This window comes from Alligator sinensis, unplaced genomic scaffold, assembly GCF_000455745.1.
Source record: "Alligator sinensis unplaced genomic scaffold, ASM45574v1 scaffold63_1, whole genome shotgun sequence".
NCBI classification, from domain to species: Eukaryota; Metazoa; Chordata; order Crocodylia; family Alligatoridae; genus Alligator; species Alligator sinensis.
Window position 1 is genome coordinate 140,314 of NW_005842811.1, and position 19,434 is coordinate 159,747.

The 19,434-nt window shown below is 43.6% G+C and overlaps 1 protein-coding gene across 1 annotated transcript in view; it reads left to right on the forward strand.

Annotated features, from left to right (window-relative positions):
- Positions 1-19,434, forward strand: part of ORC1 (origin recognition complex subunit 1) — a 25,861-nt gene that overhangs the window by 5,546 nt on the left and 881 nt on the right. Inside the window, exons 3-16 of the mRNA XM_014525438.1 lie at positions 2,161-2,330; positions 2,878-3,262; positions 7,597-7,894; positions 8,817-8,924; positions 9,499-9,606; positions 9,811-9,915; positions 11,231-11,462; positions 12,389-12,495; positions 13,162-13,263; positions 13,423-13,594; positions 14,429-14,536; positions 16,176-16,325; positions 17,758-17,877; positions 18,341-18,507. Coding sequence (XP_014380924.1) covers positions 2,161-2,330; positions 2,878-3,262; positions 7,597-7,894; positions 8,817-8,924; positions 9,499-9,606; positions 9,811-9,915; positions 11,231-11,462; positions 12,389-12,495; positions 13,162-13,263; positions 13,423-13,594; positions 14,429-14,536; positions 16,176-16,325; positions 17,758-17,877; positions 18,341-18,507 — 2,332 coding nt within the window. The remainder of the gene's footprint in view (positions 1-2,160; positions 2,331-2,877; positions 3,263-7,596; positions 7,895-8,816; positions 8,925-9,498; positions 9,607-9,810; positions 9,916-11,230; positions 11,463-12,388; positions 12,496-13,161; positions 13,264-13,422; positions 13,595-14,428; positions 14,537-16,175; positions 16,326-17,757; positions 17,878-18,340; positions 18,508-19,434) is intronic.

Below are 19,434 nucleotides of genomic sequence, written 5' to 3' on the forward strand. Positions count from 1 at the left end.
ATACGTCTTATAAAAGTCGTGCTCGAAGACGGGAAGAGGTGGGCGGTGGATCAGGCCGCCAAGCTCCTCTGGATCTCACACAGGGTTTCTGTTACCCTGCCGTGTACCCAGAGTCCCCACGAGATGGATGTGGAGTCCTCTTCGGCTTGGGCGGAAACCGCTCAAGCCTCTTATACAGCTAACAGGCCAATCGTTAGCCGCCACGTGTGAATAATTTAGCACTAGCCAATCACGGGGAACGAATTTGCATACCGGTGGCGGGAACTCTTTTGCACCGTGCATTCCTCTTGCAACTCGAGCAATGCACTCTGCAAAAGAAGCTGCAGAAAAGGCGGGAAACGCGTCCGTGCACTGGGGTTTCCTCTTGCTACAGGAAACTCTCCCGTGCAATGCTCTGCAACTTGGTGGGGATAATTCTGGTGCCAAAGCACACACACAATCATGCCTTTTGGGTCATGACACAAGGGTCCTTAGTCCTGTCATCTGTTTCTCTTTCATCTCCAGCACTCCCCCTTCAATCCTGTTCTACCTCCCCTTCTCTTGCTTTACATTGTCCAGGAACTTTGCCAGAAGTAAGCAGTTTCCCCAGTTGAAGCAATTGATTGTTTCCCCTTTTGGGTCAGTTTAATTTTCTTTTTTTTCCTCAACTAGGGAACCCAGGGTCAAACTGATTTTTCCAGGGATTATAGGGAGATGTTGGACAAGGTTAATCCTTCTGTGAAAATGCATTTCCTCAGATATAAGGTCTCTTATTTCCTTTCCCACCTGTGCTGGCAGCCAACATGCTCATTCTTAACTTCCCATGCCCTGCATACTCATAGTAGCCTAGCTTAAAAATTAATTTGCTCTCTTACATCTGTGATTTCTAGTAAGCTTACCAAGAGTTAGCATGAATTTGTAGCAACACATAAACTACAAAAGATTAGTAGTTCACTAATCATTGTCAGTATATTCATCATAAATGGTGTAGCCTAAACTTTGTATGCAGTTTTGATTGTTTGTGTTACAAATAGTAATGTGTGTAATAGTTGGTGTAAATAGGGCTCAGGCCTTGCTCTCGCCCTTCACAACCAATGGGAAGGTAAAACCACAAGAGAGCTCCAAGGGAGGTGAGGGTACCTGAAACTACTTCTAACCCTAACTTTTCCAGATTTCAAATTGACTGTGTCCATAAAATAGATCCTCCCTCAACATTTTATCCCATGTCTTAAAATGTTTCATTTTCCCTGAACACTTAAACTGATAGTTACGTGCACAGGTTGCAGGGACATAATCCCAAAGGCTGCAGTGCAGGCAATCTAGCCCAGGAAATTGCTTGAATGAATAAAGCTGAATTAAAGTTGGATGCACTTGTATCACTACAGAATTAACATAACTTGTACTGGTGTCCTTTGATTGGGATACCTTTAAATTGACGTGCTGTTATTATGTATTCAATAAAATTGCATAGCAGTTGATGCAGAATTGTCTGCATAAGGCCAGTCAATGCATCCTGCCCTTTTTTCTGTAACATCTGTAGCAAATGGCCTGTTTATCTATCATGTGACCTGATCATGAAAGCACACTAAGATGGGTACACGGTAATTGAAAACGTGTAATCATTTTGTTATGCTCTCAAACAGAACTGTTCTGTAGCTGGGAGGAAGAATGATCTTGGAATTAAGGCAGTGGACCGTTTCTTCAGGGATTTCTGTTCATTTTGTAGCTTTGCCATAGACTTGCTGCAGGATCTTGGATGTGATCTGTTTAATCTCAAAATGAGGAATCAGGGGCTGGAGTATAGCACTTGTTTTCAGCTTGTTTGTCTGTCTTGCCTATTTAGATTGGGAGTTGCATCCTATGGCCTATCCTGCAGAACCATTGGATGCAGCCTACAGATGGGGGAGCTTCTACTACAGGTGCTCTCCTCACGACACCAAGGGACAAGTGCCTGTCTGCTTCTGGCTTACAGCCGGAAAAGGTTGCCTACCCCCAATTTGTCACAGCTGCTTAGACACAGAAGGCAATTTTGTACTGTGTGTACATACAGTGCCTAGGACAGTGTGGCTCTGATTTTCAGTCGGAGTTGTCAGTTCCTTCAGGACTTCAGATAATTATACCATAACCAAATCTCAAGTTTTTGATACTAACTGTTGTTTTCTTGGTTTTTCTCTGCCACAGACCGTCAAGACAAGTATGCAGCTGTTCAGTGGTTCTGTCACTTTACAGAGATACCACCTAGTAAACGGAAACTGCTGCAAAGAAAGGTTTCTCCCTTGGAGATATTTTTGGATCGAGGTTCAAGCTATGACACACAAGTAAATGTGGAGACCATCATTAGAAGTGTTATGGTATGTATGCAAGGCCCTCCATGCAGGAAAGGAAGAGGTAGAAGAGCCTAAAGCAACCACAAAAGCTATTTCATTTTTCCTATCGCAGCACCCTCTTGAATCTTTAATGCAGGTCTATAGTTGGCCATTGTGAATGGTTTTTTTAGCATACTTCCATCTGGACAATAGTTGATATCTAGGGTTAGGGGGTATCTGTTGTCTCCTGGAAGATTTATTCTGTATAAAGGATGTTACTGCATCCATATTTTTTTAGCAAGTTCCAGTCATTTTAACTTCTTTCCTTTCTCATATGCCCTTTCTTATATGGTCTGCAGCCTCTACTTTAATTATGGTTGTGAAGTGTTTTGTATTGCTCAGTATGCCACCCTACTGCTGTATGAGCAACTCTTGGTGAAAATGTCAAGAAACTAGTATTGGATACTCTTGCAAAATACAAATCTAGAAATGTCAGCTCCAGTCTGTACTCAGATCAGGAGGTCTACTGGAATTTAGTATTGAAATCTATAAACAATAGATAATAATCTCTTGATATTTTCCCCTCTTATAGGTGATACCACTGACTCCAAAGGAGGTGGTGCCTGTTACGTCAAAGAGAAAACAAGTTTTCTATGTAAAGGAATCTTGGGATGGGAAAAGTTTTAAGCCTCTGTCTCATGACCTATTTTCTCAGCTTTCCTCACCTCTGACAAGGAAAGGGTATGGTTCCCCCATTCTAGTAACTGAGTCCGAGGTGCTTCCTTTGGATATCATGTGTTCTGCATATACGGAGACAGAGAGAGGCACTCAGAGTGCCACAAAAAACAAGAACCTTGCAATGGAAATAGAATCAAGACACTCTGCTTCTAAGTCGTCTTTGTCCAAGGAGAGACATTCCCAAAGGCTGGCCAATGGCAACCATACCCCAGGAGCAAGGAAGAAGTTACAGCTAAACGGTATGTACATGGCAAGATTTGTATCCATTCATTACTTTTGGTTCTACCAGGATTTTTGCAGGCAGTATTAAATCAAGCAGAAGAGTGGCTGAAATGAGAATCTTAGAGACTAAAGTTTATCTATAGCCTCACTTATTCCTAGCCCAGTGAGTGATTCCTGCAAGCCTGGCTGCCATCTGACTGCTTTTCACCTGGTACTGAGGCAAAGGGGTTTACAGGGAGTATGAGTCCCTCAGTAACTGGATTCTGTTCTTGGATGGCAGCATCATGTAGTGCAAGGATCCCTCTCCATCTCCTGAACAGCTGTGGTAGCCACTGAGCCCTTGATAAGGCATGGATACAAGAAATAAATTAACACCCTGAGGAAGGCTACTCCTTTCTATGCAGCCGGCTGTTGGTGTGCCTTCTCTTAGTATCTGGTCTTTTGAGCTGTTGAAAACTGAAGATCTTTATTGCTGTGTGACCTAGCAAATTGGTTGGCAAGATACTGCTGAGAGTTCTGCACTGGCAGAAGTTATCAATGAGGGTAGGAAGGATCTATGTCTTTGGTCGTACCTGAAATAAATGAGTTACCTCAAAAAAATTAAGTCCAATCTTTAGGAGATGTAATTCAGGTTAATGCAGTGTAGTTATTTGTTCCCTTCAAGTGACAGACAAACACATGGGTAAGATGGTTTACACAGGGATGATCCTGCCTTGAACAGGGAGGCTGAACTGGATGACCTCCTGAAGTCTCTTCCAGTCTGACTTTTCTATGATGCTACCTAAACCACGGACAGCTGTTTGTCTGTTATCCTCCTTAAGCTGTACTTGGGCAGCAGAAGCTTATTTTTTTAGATCCAGAGGCCATATCTGCAGTCTCTGCAAATGACCCAGCAACTTTTCCAGGGTGAACTCAGTCAGGACAACCACTCTCAGGTATCTCATTGCAGGAGGGAGTAATAATGGCATGCTCCTAAATGCAATACAGCTCAGATTTAGTTAGTCTATAAGGTGCAAATCTACTCTGTCTTACGCTCCGAAATGCCACCCAAATGCCATGCATGTTTGTGACTGTGTTCAGTCTGTGCTGTAGATGATGATTCCCCTTTAGTTTTCATAAAAAACAGCTAACAGTGCTGACATTAGACTACCTCAGTTAAGCTTTATAGTGATGCCTTGCTAAAGTACAAATATATCTGTTTGCCTTGTGTGTTGCTGTGATTGCATTCATTATCTTAGTCCAGACTGCACTATTTTGCCTCTGTTCATGTTGTGAAAGTTATTTGAACAAGGGGAGGTAGCCAAGAGAAACCTAATGTAATTTTACATTGTTTGCTATGTTGGAATGCAAAATCCAGGTGTGAGGGTAATGTATAGTAGATTAATTGCTGCAAACCAATGCAATTGGATCCAGTGAGAGCCTGATGGGGATGGTTTCTCATTTTTAGCGCATGGCTAAGTAGGGGTATAAACAGATGTCACCAATTGAAGCAGATCAGCTGTGGCAGAATGTAGAAGCATAGAAAAGTAGGGTTGGAAGGGACCTTAGGAAGTCATCCAGTCCAACCCCCTGCTCAAAGCAGGATCATCTCCAACTAGATCCCCACCCCTCAACCAAAGCGTTGTCTAGCTGGGTCTTAAACACCTCCAAGGTTGGAGAGTCCACGACCTTTGTGGATAACCTGTTCCAATGCTTTACTGCTCTCCCAGTGAGACAGCTTTTTCTAATATCTAACCTCAATTTCCCTTACTGAAACTTGAGATCATTGCTTCTAGTTCTGTCATCTGCCACCACTGAGAACAGTCCAGCTCCATTCTCTTCAGGTAGTTGAAGACTGCTGTTAAATCCCCCCTCAGTCTTCTCTTCTCCAGACTAAAGAAGCCCAGTTCCCTCAGCATTTTCTCATAAGTCATGTGTCCCAGCCTCCAAACCATTTTCAGTGTCCTCTGCTGAACTCTCTCTAATTTGTCCACATTATTTCAGTAGTGGGGGGCTCAAAACTGAAGACAGGACTCCAGATGTGGCCTCACCAGTGCCAAAATAGAGGGCAAGAGTCACTTCCCTCAATCTGGTGGCAGCACTTCTACTAGTGCAACACAATATGCCATTAGCCGTCTTGGCAACAAGGGCACACTGTTGGCTCATATTCAGCTTATTGTCCACTGTAACCCCCAGTTCCTTTCTGCAGAGCTGCTGCTTAGCTGGTCAGTCCCCAGCCTGTACCGGTACATGAGGTTATTCTGTTCTAAGTGCAGGACTTTGCATTTGTCCTTTATTGAAGCTGATGAGATTTCTTTTGGTCAAATGCTGCAATTTGCCAAGGTCTCTCTGAATCTTTGCCCTACTCTTCAGCTTATCTACTGCTCCCCATTTGGTGTCATCTGCAAACTTGCTGAGTACAGGTGCACCAATATATCAGTCCGTATTGTATCGGCACTGATAAAAGGAAAATTGACATTGTCGGCAATCGGCTTTTTTTGGCTGATATGGCTGATAATGTCGCCGATAAATGCTGCGTGCAGCCCCGCAGCATGCGTGGGGCCAGGAGTGCAGCCTGGCAGCTTGGAGAGCAACATCCAGCCAGTAAGTCTGTGAGGGGGAGGGATATGCGGGAGGCAGATTGGTGCCCCCGCATTGAGGGAGGGAGTGGGGCTGGAGCAGGGACAGGTGCTGCACAGCTGGGGGGAACACGGGACAGAGCTGTGGGCGGCTCGTCTAGGAGCATAGGGTATGAGGAGTGGGGGGCAGTTCCTGGCCACTGCATGTACCCCCAAGGGACGCATGGGGTGCATGTGCCCCCTGTATCTGTGTGCAGGGAGAGGGCAGCCTGCCACTGCGCACTCAGGGCTGGGGCTGTGCCAGCCTTTTCCTGGCAGGGGTGGCGGCTGGGCTGGGGCTGCACTTGGGGCGGGCAGTGGCAGCACTGGGAATAGGGGCTACAGGGTGGCTATAGCAAATTTTGTAGTGGCTGTAGCTCACCCCATAACCCACCCCCTCCCAGCGCCGCTGCCTCCCACCCCACCCTACCTGGCCTAAGTGCAGCCCCGGCCCGGCCCCCTCTACTGGGAAGAGGCTGGTGGAGCCCTGACCCTGAGTGCACAGCAGCAGCCTGCGCTCCCCCCACGTACCGATCTGGAGGGGCACAAGCTCCCGTTTCTACCTCGGGGGTGCCCCCCCCCCCCCCCCCCCCCCCACACACACACACATTCTTTCTCTCCCCCTGCCCTGTCCTCCCAACAAACTTACCAGCCAGATGCTACTCTCCAACCTGCCAGGCTGCATATTGGCAGTTGGATCAGTATTGGCCAATATGGCTGGGGGGGGGGCCCCCCAAAAATATTTTAGGACAGGCCCCCCCAATATTAGAAGGTACTAGTCACCCCTGTTGCTGAGGGTGCACTCCATTCCATCTTCCAGGTCGTTGATGAAGATACTGAACCAAACCAGCCCTAGGACTTGATACCACCTGCCTACTAGACATAGAGCCATTGCTTACTACCCTTTTTGCCCGACAGTCCAGCCAGTTGTGTCCCACCACAGCTGATCCTGTTTTATTGGGTAAAATGAATGTTGTCTGTGGCCCAGCATTGGGCAGGGGATTGATCCTGCAGGACAGTGGACAACATGTTCCCTGCTTAGTCTCACCCTTTATCTTCCCCAGGGCATGTCTCTGGAAGGGGAAAGCCAGGGTTCTCTGTACAGAGATATGCCCAGGGCACATTTGTTTAGGAAGCGAAACCTGGGCAGGCAGTCCCAGGACCTAAGGGGCCTGATCCTGGTTGGGAATTTCTGGACCATGCAGGATCAGGTCCCAGGAGCAACTGCCTTGGGTGACTGGAGAGTACAGATAGCTCTGAGCTGACTGCGCTTTGTTGCCATAAACTTAATAGACATCTGCTGCAATAAAGTCACACAAATTGATAGCACCTGTGTCACAGTCACAAATTTGGGGCATGTATGGCGTGACAAAGAGAATGAATGTCTGTTTGCTTGGTCTTTGTGCTGCCTTTACTTTTATGCCGTGTCTGTTCCCATCCTATGTCTGTGCCTACTTTGTGCTGCGTAGGGAGAACATTTATCCATGTTTTGTGTGATGACCAAGAATATGTACATGTTTAAGTGTTCATATTCAAACTGATGTGCAAATGAACCTGTTCTTGAGAGCAGAGGATACAGGACTAAACATCAAGTCCTAAGTCTGGGTTTTCAAGAAAAAGGTCTTTCCTATTATTTGATTTGTCACCCTCATTTAAGCAGCATTCTAGTCATGTGTCCGGAGTGGTGTGGCAGCCAACACTCAGCTAAATGAGGGAATTTAATTCTAATGTCAGTTTGTTGTGTTGGTTCCTAGGTCCCACAAAATCTCCTAGAAGTAAACTTCCAGGATGTGATATTCTAGGACTCCTGGTTGATGACTGGGACTGCAGCGAGGCATTGGAACCGTCGGCTACTAAGCGAAAGGTGACGTGCACTGGGATTTTGGGATCACCTACAAAAATGTCTTGTACCGATGGTGAGAGAGAGTCACTATCAAGTACCCCGGGACACTGGTCTAAGCTAAGTGATACAATAAGGATATCTCCCTTTACAAGGGACCAGGACTCCAGCCTAAAAACTGTGAATTTTGATTTGAAAGGCGATAGTACCTGGTAAGTGGCAGCATTATTGTAATGAATCATCGAATGGCTTTCTTGTGCTTGGCATGTTGTTCCATTGAGGCGCAAACTGTTCTCAATGTGTGCTGAAATGCTTTGCCTACTGTCAACATAAAAAAGGTTTAATTGTTAATGCTTACACATGGGGGAAGCTCTGAAGAGGATGGGATGTGGAAACGGATGTATGCTGGAGGGTGGTTTGGAAATTTGAGATTGCCTCCAAGATTTACAGGGAGAGGGGACAGGGGCATAAATGGTGGAGATGCAGGAAAGGACACATTGACCCCTACTTTCTCAGCATATATAAAATCTGTTCTGCCCCCACCGTTTGTCTGCCCCCACTTGTCTTCATTTAGTGCACATATATCCTGTATCTGTAATATATATCTAGACATGCACAACCTGCAGAGGTATGTAGATCTATAGAGGTACAGCCTGGCGATAATAGGATTTGTAACATTTGTCATAATAAAGGTACCCTCTTTCTTATGCACCAAGCTGCTTCTTTTAGTTGCTAATTTTTTAAAAAGGGGAAGATTCCCAGATTCAAAAAAATGTTAAATTTCTCACATATATATTCAATGAACACTCTTTAAAAATCTCAACAAGCAGGGGAAAAATGTTCAGGCCTTTATATTCTATATCATAAATAAAGAAAATCATGACATTTTTGCTTCTATTTACTCATCCTGTGATGGCCAGCCTCTCAGTCACAGTGTTGGTATACTGTAAAACATTTTCTCTTTTGCTTAAAGAGAGGCATTTCGGTGAAAGTGAAATTAAGAAACCTGAAAGGTTTGAGAGGAGTTTACAATCGATTTTTAGTGAGAACAATTCATCTATACTAGTCCTTTCATCTAACAGACTGGTGACTGTCTTTTCAACCCCTTCCCCAAATCCCCCACCCCTCTTCCAGGCACTTAAATGGTAAAAATGAAGAAGATGCTAAGGAGACAGTTAAGGGATCCAAGAAACAAAGCAGACAAACGGCCACCCCCAGAAGCAATTCTAAAATCCACACAAGGTAAAATCCTAACGTTCAGATGAGGGCCATGTATCTGAGGTTCACTTGTTCCAAAAGCGATTTTGGGTTGCTTGTGACGGTGAAACATTCACCTTGTTAAAAAAAAAAAAATTGGTTGCTGACACATTTATTTAAAGTGTTTCTTCAGTGGCTGCTGCTGGAATGTGGCTCCAGTGAGTAGCGATGGAAAGCTATTGCCATGTAGCAGTCTTTTGTCCAAAATGAAGCATCCTGCTGGTGTCAATCCAAGATGTGTAGAGAGAGGCAGTGGTTATGGTAGAGTGGATTAGGATTTTAGACCCATCAAGTCTAATGCCAGTGTAGATCCTGTGATGTCTTGACATTGTGGTGGTCAGATAATCCCTGTGCCTTGATTTATACAGTATAAATTATGAGTACCTTTTACACAAGGTTGGGGTTTAAACTAAATATGTAAAGAGACTATTTGATATCCCATGAGCATCTGCAATGAGTTAAAGGGAGAATAACTCACCACTATCTGTTCTTTTGTCTAATGGAGAAGTTTTTACTTTTAACGCTATAAACAAGTGTCCATTTTTCTTTATTCCATCAGGCACGTGAATAGTAAAGATGAAGAGCAAATAGAGAAGGCGGGCAAGGAATCAAAAAAGCCAGCCAAACAAACAGCTACTCCCAAGAGCAATTCTAAAAGCCGCACAAGGTAAATCCTAACACTGATGGGGCAGTGTCAGGGCATTTGCATTGCTGGTGCTTATGATGCACATGATCTTGAAACAGATGGGACTTGAGTCTCCCCTGCTGTCAATTCAGCATCAAGTTCAGGTCCTAAAGTTAATAGAACAGTTTCTCTCTCCAACTGTGACACAAAGGAGTGGATACAGACAACTTTGTTCTTTCTATTTAGTTTAGTTGAAGATGAAGAAATGGAGAGTCAAAGTCCAAGGGCAACCCCTCGTTCTCATAGGAGATGTGTACGGAGGACATCTGCTCTCATTGCAAAGCAAATCCGGTGAGCATTCTCTGCCATTACATCTGATTCATGTTGCCAGTGGGGCTTTCAGCTTTGAACTGGCGTAGTTTGCTGTTGAAGTAAAAGCCAAAGAATCCCAGTCCTATTAAGGAAATAAAGATATATTCCATTTGAATGCAAGGCATATTATTTGCAAAAAGATTCCCCAGAATTCTTTTGATATACTTGGTAAATTAAAGCCAAATGAGGTCTTCAACTATTCTTACTTCAGATGAACTGCAAAGTAGAAAAATAGCTTGCACCCATTATTTTAGTCTTGTGATATATTAAGTCAGCCTGAATTTCCCCCTCAAAAAATGCTTTTTGCATCTAATTTTTTTGAGATTTGAGACCTGATATTTCTACTGTTCTTGGTGGATGTTTCTTTAGAAGGTGAATTGAAAAGGGGACCTCATCAGTGGCTAAAGCCTGAGTGACATTCATAGACCTTGTCTGTGTGTAGTGTAGCTTATGTCAAAAATTCATTACATGCTGCAACCCTTAAATCAGTTTATAACTCTGTAGCTGCGGGGTCAGCTAGCTCCTTATTTTGTTTGTCTGCACACTTTTTGTGGAAAAATACTAATTTAGTAACTGGTGACTACCAGTGTTCACCTACAAGTCTCTATATGGGCACATGCCTGTCCTCTAGCCCGTTCAGGACACTTTGAGGTGGGGAGGGAAATAGGAGTTCAAATAGGTCTCTTTGTGCTTGTGTAACTAATTTAAATCCTTTCTGTTTGCTGCTTGACATACAGCTGACAGTGCTCTCTATGCATGTCCTTTCAAGACTCTTTTCTCAGAACACTGATACAAGGCTTAGGCAGCATGGTAACATTGGATCTCTGTGGTTGTGATTAAAACAATGATTTTGGAAGCAGTCTATGTGCACACATCAGGTGTAAGTGGTGTAGTCCAAACTGCCCTTTGGCGTTCTCTCCTGAGAAGAGCAAGATCCTGATGTTCCTGATATTTTTTTAATGGTGGGAGGAGGGCAAAGGATAGACCCAGGAAAAGGTATTTGAAAACAGTGAGGCCACCTTCACATAATGGGCATGCACAATATGTAGTTCTCAAGCATAATACTTAGAAGTCGCTTATCAAAAACCTGTCGTCTTGCAAACTGTCTTAGTAAAATGGCCATGGAAAACTTACAAGCCCAGGTATAAAATCTACTTGCCTGCTCTTCATCACTAGAAAAAAATGTTAAAAGCTGCCTATCAGGTTACCTTGGTTTCAAATAATTGAAAATGCTCTTTAAACCTGAGTTGCTTTGTTTTTTCTACATATGCAGTGTGTTTTTGTTCTCACTTAGCCTTTTAAATGGATCCAATGAGGCGGAGGAAGATGAGGATGAGGCAGAGGAGGAAGATGAGGATGAAGATAAAGACTTGCTATCCAGCTCAGACAGTTCTTACTCCAGTAGCAGCAAAGCAGAGGTCCAAGTGTTCTGTACTCCAAAGAGGAAAACAAAGTCAAGCAGAAGACTCAGGACCCAAACATTTTCAAAGAAAACCCCTTCTGGCACTACTACCCCCAGAAAAACTGTAAGATTTCTAGAGGTTCTGAAAATTATTAGCTTTGAGTATTTTAAGTCTAAATCACTTGTTTCATTTGTGTGGCTCATATATATGGAGGTAACTAAATCATCTGGAGTGAGGTGGTTGAGAAGTTTAACAAGCAACTTGGTCTTGCATAATCCTCCATGTTAGAATGATGTGGATAGTTGAAATATTGAGTGAGGCTCCTGCCTCCACTTAAATTAGAGGAGTCCTGCCTGAGGAGAGGGGTTGTGGCTTAGGGCTCTTTTGTGTTATCCTGTGGAGCAAGCTGTGCTTCCTGGAATAAAAGAAAAATAGTCCTTTGTTACTAAAATCTACTTAAATTGGTGCTTTTTCAAACTGTGCATGCAAGGTGTAGATGAAAAAATCCAGTTTGGAGAATCCCATCATAAATAATTAATATTTTAACTATGACATATGTCACTGCTGACTATTTTCAGTTTGGTTTGTTAAGTGCCTAGTACAATGGGGTCTGGTCCAGGATGATGGTTCCTAGGACTACAGTAATACAAATAATTGGTTTAAAGAAATAGCACTGTAACTAGTTTTTTGGGGTTTTTTTGGCTTGGACAGTGACAGAATTTGATCTCACTTTCTGGCTTTTATGAACCAGAGCAGTGCAGCAAAACACAACAGAATTCTGTTCTTCAGGCGTTTAAGTTTCATGATTTTTTTTTTTAATCAGTCTTCATGTCTTCCTTTTTGGAGTCAGGGAAGGAGTCTAAACTGTGTATCTGAACCTTTGTCAGGTGTCCTTTTTTAAAGTACAGCACTCTTCTCACCTGTCCTTCCAAAAATACTTCTATTTTTTGTATAAACAAACCTTTGGAAATGTGGCCACCAGATTGATGGTTTCCAGCTAAAACTTTGCAGAACTGCCACCATATGAGGCTTTTGGCTTCTCTCTACAGCCCGAGCTAAGAACCCCTAAAATGCTCCGTAATGCTACTCCCAGAATTCCCAGTCGGTGCCAAGCAGCACGAAAACCAGCCAATATATTAGAAGAGGCACGATTAAGGTAAAGTATAGTGGGGGGGTATGGAATGATCCCGTTACTTTACCAGAGAGATTAGGAGCAATAGGTTACACTGAATGGAAGGAAATGCCCACTTTAGGCATATAGTAGGGATCTACCCAAGAACTGGTAATACCAGCAGCTCCTTTGGTTCAGAGGTGAAAGTCAAAAATCCTGTTCAGGTTTAGAAACTATTTAGACTGGTGCAGGCATGCTGAGTTTAGTTTTTTGCAAATGTGGCTCTTGTTTTCCTCTGTGCTTGTCCCAAGGCTAACTTCCCAGGTCTCAAAGATCTAGAAACAGCTCTAGAAATAGAATAGTTATTTTTTGTCTGTATGATGCAGAGAAGAATTAAGAGGTCTATTTTCTCATCCCTATACTTCAGACTTATGCATACTAGCTTCCTCTTAATGACAAAAGCTCCCTCTTAATAACCTTACAATTAAAACACCACATACACACACGCACACAAATGTTTTTGGCACTTTTGCACTTTAAAAAGGACTCAAGTATTTACACAAGTTTGAAAGGAGAGATGAAGAGGATTTCTCCTATTCAGTTGTCTTCAATAGGAGGTCAGTTAGAATGGTGAAAACAGATCTTGAATCTGGTCAATCCTTTATCTTTCCTTTCTTTTTTTTTTCTTTCCCCTCCCCTTCTAAATGAAAGGCTGCATGTTTCTGCTGTACCAGAGTCCTTGCCTTGCCGAGAAAAGGAGTTCCAGGATATCTATAACTTTGTAGAAAGCAAACTTATTGATGGGACAGGAGGGTGAGTTGCCTTATGGGAAGCTTCCTTTATACAATCTGGGAGCGGGCAGAGGTGGTAGCGGATTGAGTTAATTTCAAAACTGGGCTCAGAATTTGAGAGTTTCCAGCTCTCTGACTGCACAAATCACTGGGTTCATTGGTGGGTCCTCTGCCATTTCAGGTGCATGTACATTTCTGGAGTTCCTGGAACAGGCAAAACTGCAACTGTTCATGAAGTAATCCATTGTCTCCAGCAAGCTGCAGATGAGGATGAGCTCCCTTTCTTCCAGTTCATAGAGATCAATGGCATGAAATTGACTGACCCTCACCAGACTTATGTGCAAATATTAAAGGTGAGCATGACCTTTCTTGTCTGAACAGAAATTAAACTCTCACTCTTCTTTCTCCTCTTCCTGTGCCCAGCCCCAGGAGCCATGACTTGTAACAACTAGCACATCCCAGCAGTCCCTTTAAGAAGCAGTATGCTTTTCTCTTAGGACAGTGTTACACAGTGTTTTTATTTTGGTAGTTTCCGTTAGTTGAAACTAGAGAAAGTTCTCTGATGCATTGGATGTTGCCAGGGCAGCAGCTTGAAAATCAAGTTGGCTGCGTGGCTTTAGTGTCTGTATCATAATTTTGAAATGTTCATATGTGATCCCTAAGTGCCTCGGGAGCTGCAAGGCTCATGAGAATATGTATTACTACTTACTGTACAAGCTACTTCAAAGGTGATCTGATCAGAATATTTTCTTATTTGAAATAGCAAATTCTTCAGTCTAAGGCCTTGCTGACTGTATATGAATGCTTTGATATGGGCCCAAGCCTGCTGAAGTCAGCAATCCTTGCAGCAGATTGGGTTGGCGTCAGGGTTTTCTTCATTCAGGGTCTCTGTGGAAGCCCTCTTCCAGGGTATGCCTGCTTAGAGTCTATAAAGCTATTTTACAAGGTGTGTCTATTTGGCACAAGTCACAATTAACAACTGTGTGACCTTTTTTAAGCTAGGTTTTCCTTAGTTCCTCATCTTCTCCTGTATGCTTAGGTTCTGGCAAATAGAGCTAAACTGAGCTCTGTTTTTTGTGTGTGTAGTTTCCAGATATGTGGTGAATTAAGAAATGTCCAGAATAAGGGTTACCTCCCCTAAATACATGACTACAGATTAACCTGAAGCACTGTTTAACCCCATTCAGTTACTGACTGGTCAGAAGGTAACAGCAACACATGCTGCATCACTGTTGGCGAAATTGTTCCACACCTCTGGGCCCAAGAGGAAGACGACAGTGCTGGTAGTGGATGAGGTGAGAAACTGCAGGGAGTGGATTTGGGGAGCTCTGGTGTATTGTCAAAGGTCCTAAAAAGGAGAAGATTTGAAGATTTAACGCATGCAAGCAACTTTGGGCTGCTCTATTAAAATGGATGTATAGAATGTTGTCTCAGTAGGGCAGTCGCCAAGAGAGCATTCTACCTGTGGCCTCCAGTTTACTTCTAGTGATGCAGTATTTCAATATGGGATTTAGCTATTTCAGACTGTGTTTTGCCTGGCTGTTCTTTGCTGAGAGAGAAAATTTAGCTCTGCAGTGCAGAAGTGGTGTTCTAGGTGGCAAAGCTTCCAGAGTACCGGTCCTAATGACAGATGCCCACCCTGTGGACCATGATCTGACTCTAGTGCCCGCACATCTGATTCTTGTAAACCTATTGTTAGGAGTATTAATATTACTGTAGCACCTAGAAATGCCAATTGAAATCGGATCCTATTGTGGACATTGTACAACAATATAAGAAGATGGTCTTGTTTCTGAAGAGCCTACAATATAAATAGATGTGCCAGATGAAGGGTGGTGCAGATGATGGAGTCTGGCACAATCAATGATATGGCTTGTCCATAATTGTATCAGAAGTCTATAGTAGAGTGTGGGAGGGCACTGCTGGTGCCTGCCACATTAAGGGCCCAGCCAAGCAGCCAGCAGGTGCTTGATTACGGTGGCCATTTTAGATTCCTGGCTGCCTATATAAACAGAACAATTCACTGCTGGCAGCCCAGGCGGCAACATTGCAAGGCTGCTTGGAACATCCTGGAGGTAAGGGCAGGAGCTGTAGGGGGATGGCTTGGAGGCTCCTGGTCCTGGGCATGACCTAAAACTGCACTCTGCCAGGTGTGCGTGGCCTGGTGTGGCTGTCAGTGGCGCAGGAGCCCCCAGGAAATGCCAAGCCAGTGATCACCCCGGTGAAAGGCAGGTTGGGGCGCCTTAATAACCCTAGCTCCCACAACCGGGTGGGTTACCCCCATAGAAGGGTCAGGAGGGTGGACCCAAGAGAGAGAGAGGGCTATAGACTCAAAAGCCTGACTTGTAATCCCCTGACTGGTCAATGCTGGGGCCAGGACTGGAAGGGTCAAAGGGCCAGGGGCCCACTGCGAGGGACGCCCAGAGCTGAGGGCCTGGGGTTCTGACTGGCCTGGAGGTGGGCCAGGGCTAGTGTAGCCAAAGGTCCCGGGGAGACCACGCTCGTAAGGGGGAACAGATCAGGGAGCTATGCAGCCCTGAATGAAGGCGGAGTAGGCCGCCTAAGTGGAGGGATCCTGTAGGGGTCTGGACTGAAGGATTCTGGGGCCCAGTGGGGGTCCGGTGATGATAACAGAGGATGCCATCTGTGAGGCTTGGGCTGTGGTGTAGGGGAGGAACGGAGCTGCAGATAGTGCCCCCTGGCATCAGGGCAAGAAATGGGCAGCCTCCCACCTAATTAACAACTTAATTAATTAATTAACAAGGCACGGCAGGCGAGAAGGCAGGCAGTTGGCCCAGAACAGGTGGGTGGGGCCTTTGGTAGACAGGCCCCCTGTTACATAGTAGCTGATGTTTTGAGTCCCAAATAAGCACTGTAACAACAAGATCATCATTCCTCTCCAGTTAACTTCTGCTTCCTTCCTTTCTCTTCCAGCTCGACCTTTTGTGGACCCGGAAGCAGGATGTAATGTACAATCTGTTTGACTGGCCAACCCAAAAGCACTCAAAGCTGATCATCCTTGCTATTGCAAACACCATGGATTTGCCAGAGAGGATCATGATGAACAGAGTGGCGAGCAGGCTGGTATGTCCTGGCAGCTTTATTGCTGTGCTGGCAGATGAAATGAGGGTAGATTAGGTACAGTCTAGTGTTATCAGGAAAAGTTGGATGGCTCTGTGACACTCCAGAAGTAAAACTAAACATGCCGTTTTCATTCTTTCAAAACGATGATGGATGCACGGATCCAAAGAAAATAGGTGCAGGTGTCATTAGGTATCCTCTTTGTAAGAAATAATTTAGGAAATATGAGCCAGGTGACTTCTTACATGTTAAGATGTGGATAATCAGTTGTCATGTCTCAGGGAGTCAGATAAATCCCTGTCTGCTTGCCCCCCACCACAGCTTTATACAGTTGGTTGTTGCCTTTCTCTGATTAATAGTCTTGGGTGCAGCTGGGCAAGATGTAAGATGTGATCAAATCCAGGATGTAATACATCCTGTTTTCTTTCCTAAACCAGCACTGCTTGAAAAAGTGAGTTGCAGATATGTACCATAGGATTCCAGATTTGTTCTTCCTTCTTGACTTTCATCTTACAAATATTCTTCCCCCCAATGCCAGGCTGAAATACTCAAATTAGGATCTGCAGGTCTAGTGATTGCTTCAGGGTTGACATGCAACCACTAAAAAAATAAAGGTTCTGGAGAATGTTATAAATACTGTCTCCAAGTTGAAAATGTAAGCCAGTGGGTTGCATAAATGTAACCAAGGGTAGAATTTATTTAGCCTTTCAGCTGAAATTTAGCAAATTACTTTGACATGAGCCAGAAGAGAATCTGCCAGAACATTGGCTGTTGCTAGCTTTGCAGGGCTAACAGGAGTACTTCATTATTGTCCATGAATTCAACAGATATGACTTGCATACCTTTGCATAGAGACAGCTAATCCATCAGCTGAAAAGTTATTTTTACCTGGCCACAAAGGAAAGTGTACCTTTTTAAGAGTGATTCTTAGATATAAGGTCACATTTAAAAGTTCCCTTTATTGAGAAAGCCCAATAGCCTTCAAGTCTTGTGTTGGAAACTTGACTTTCAAAAGTATGAACTTCTGCTCCCCAAACCCTTTGCGGTAGGTCATGCTGTCAGCTTCCATTCAGAGTTTTAGCGGTTTTAATGCTTTTCTTTTGCATGGCTGGAACAGGAAGTTATAGTTTGTCTTGCAGATGAATGCCAAGACTGTCCTTATTACAGATGTTGTGACAGTTAGCTGTCTCAAGCCAGGCTTATGAGAAGGTGAATGGTAGTCTGTTTGGGATTTGGTGATGAGAGCTTGCATGTGTGTGTGAAGCGGGTGTAAAACAGCCTTTCAAAATCTCTTAACCGACGTGAAATTATTTTCCTTAAGAATCTAGACATTTAGATAAGTGCTTTTGACAGTGATTTCTAATCATCAGTAAATGTCTATGGTGTTAGTAACTCTGGAAGCATTTAGTTACTGTTACTCATTTGTTCTGTGCAGGGCCTCACCAGAATGTCCTTCCAGCCCTACACCTACAGACAGTTGCAGCAGATTATCTCATCCCGGCTGAACAGTGTCAAAGCATTTGAGGAGGATGCAATCCAGTTAGTTTCTAGAAAGGTAAGCAGCAGCACTGAAGTGTCATTGCTATTGCAGAGTTAAGTAAGGCAGCTAGCAGCAAAGGAAATCAAAACCATAGGTAGTAATGGAAATCATTCCCACCCTCTCATCACACATTTCTGCATTCCCTGTGGCAAAGGAGCGTGCTCATAACAACACACTCACTGTGATTTCTACAAATTCATGTGCTGCTTTGGCAGTGTATTTTACCTGGTCTCTGGTCTTGAAAGACTGCTATGATATTGCTGTCCACTAGTTATAGGCAGCAGAAACTTGGTAATTCATAATAGCGAGATGTTGACTTTCTCTAGCACGTGGCATAATGGAAATTTACTGTGTGACCTTGCCAAAATAGGGCTGATCATCAAAAAGGAAACATCAACTCCACCTTCTTCCATGAGCTCATTCAGGCTATACTATGCTTTCCAATGTGTCACTTTTGCCATATTGCTTTTCTTCTTAGGTGGCGGCATTATCTGGAGATGCAAGGCGTTGTCTTGATATCTGCAGAAGGGCCACTGAGATCTGCGAGTTCGCTGGTCAGAAAAGCTCCTCGGGGTTGGTCAGCATGATCCACATAATGGAAGCAATCGATGAAATGTTTTCATCTCCTTATTTAAATGCAGTCAGGTAAAAATGTAGCTTAGAAGCCTCTTCCCTTTCCTCCCCAACCTTACAGATGGATTTTGGGGATGGGTGACAAGGTTTCCCTTAGGAAGTGCATCTTATTTTACCTTCCACATATCTCAGAGCACTTTCTACAAACTTTTAAGTCTCAGGGCTACTCCTTTGAGTGTTATAGATGGGGAAATAAAGACACAGAAAAAGTGATTTGTTTAAGGTCACAGTGAGCCGGGGATTTTCTAGGATTAAATGTAAGAGTTTCTTTCCTATTTAATCTGTGTCATTTCTTGAGTATCAAAAGGTTTTGCAGGTAAAATTAGACCCTCATATATGTTGGGAGAACTCCATCTTCAGTAAATTCACCCAGTATCTGCCTGACAAATTAAAAAAAACTATTGATGAAATGTGAGAGAGTCTCCACCTAATTGTCATTGCTGTGCAGAATTAACAGGAAGAAAGGACTGACTTTATTTTAGTCACTAAAGCAAATGGACAAAATTTGAATATGCACATGAAGCAGATGCCTTCAGTGAGAAGGTGCTGTTTATGCCAAGTACAATTCTGCTTTAAATATTTATTTTGGGTGGAAAATTGAATAATGTGTGAATTAAAAACCATAACCTGCCAGGGAGAATGCACAATCTTCAGTATCACATTTGTCCTAAAACCCCAAACTTCAAACAGTTAAGAGATGCAGACTTGCTCTCCCAATATATTAAATACAGAATTCCAGCTTGCCGTTGTACTTCTTAATTTCCACAGATTTGCCATGTTAAAACACTAGCCTTTATATAAATGTTGTCCTATCACCATAGTATTCAAGATCCTGGTTGAAGAATGATTAAATGTTATGTTGTGAAATGCAGCGTGCAAATACATTGGTAGGGATTAAGGTCTGATGAGACCTTACATTTTTCCTTTTCCAGTGTAGGG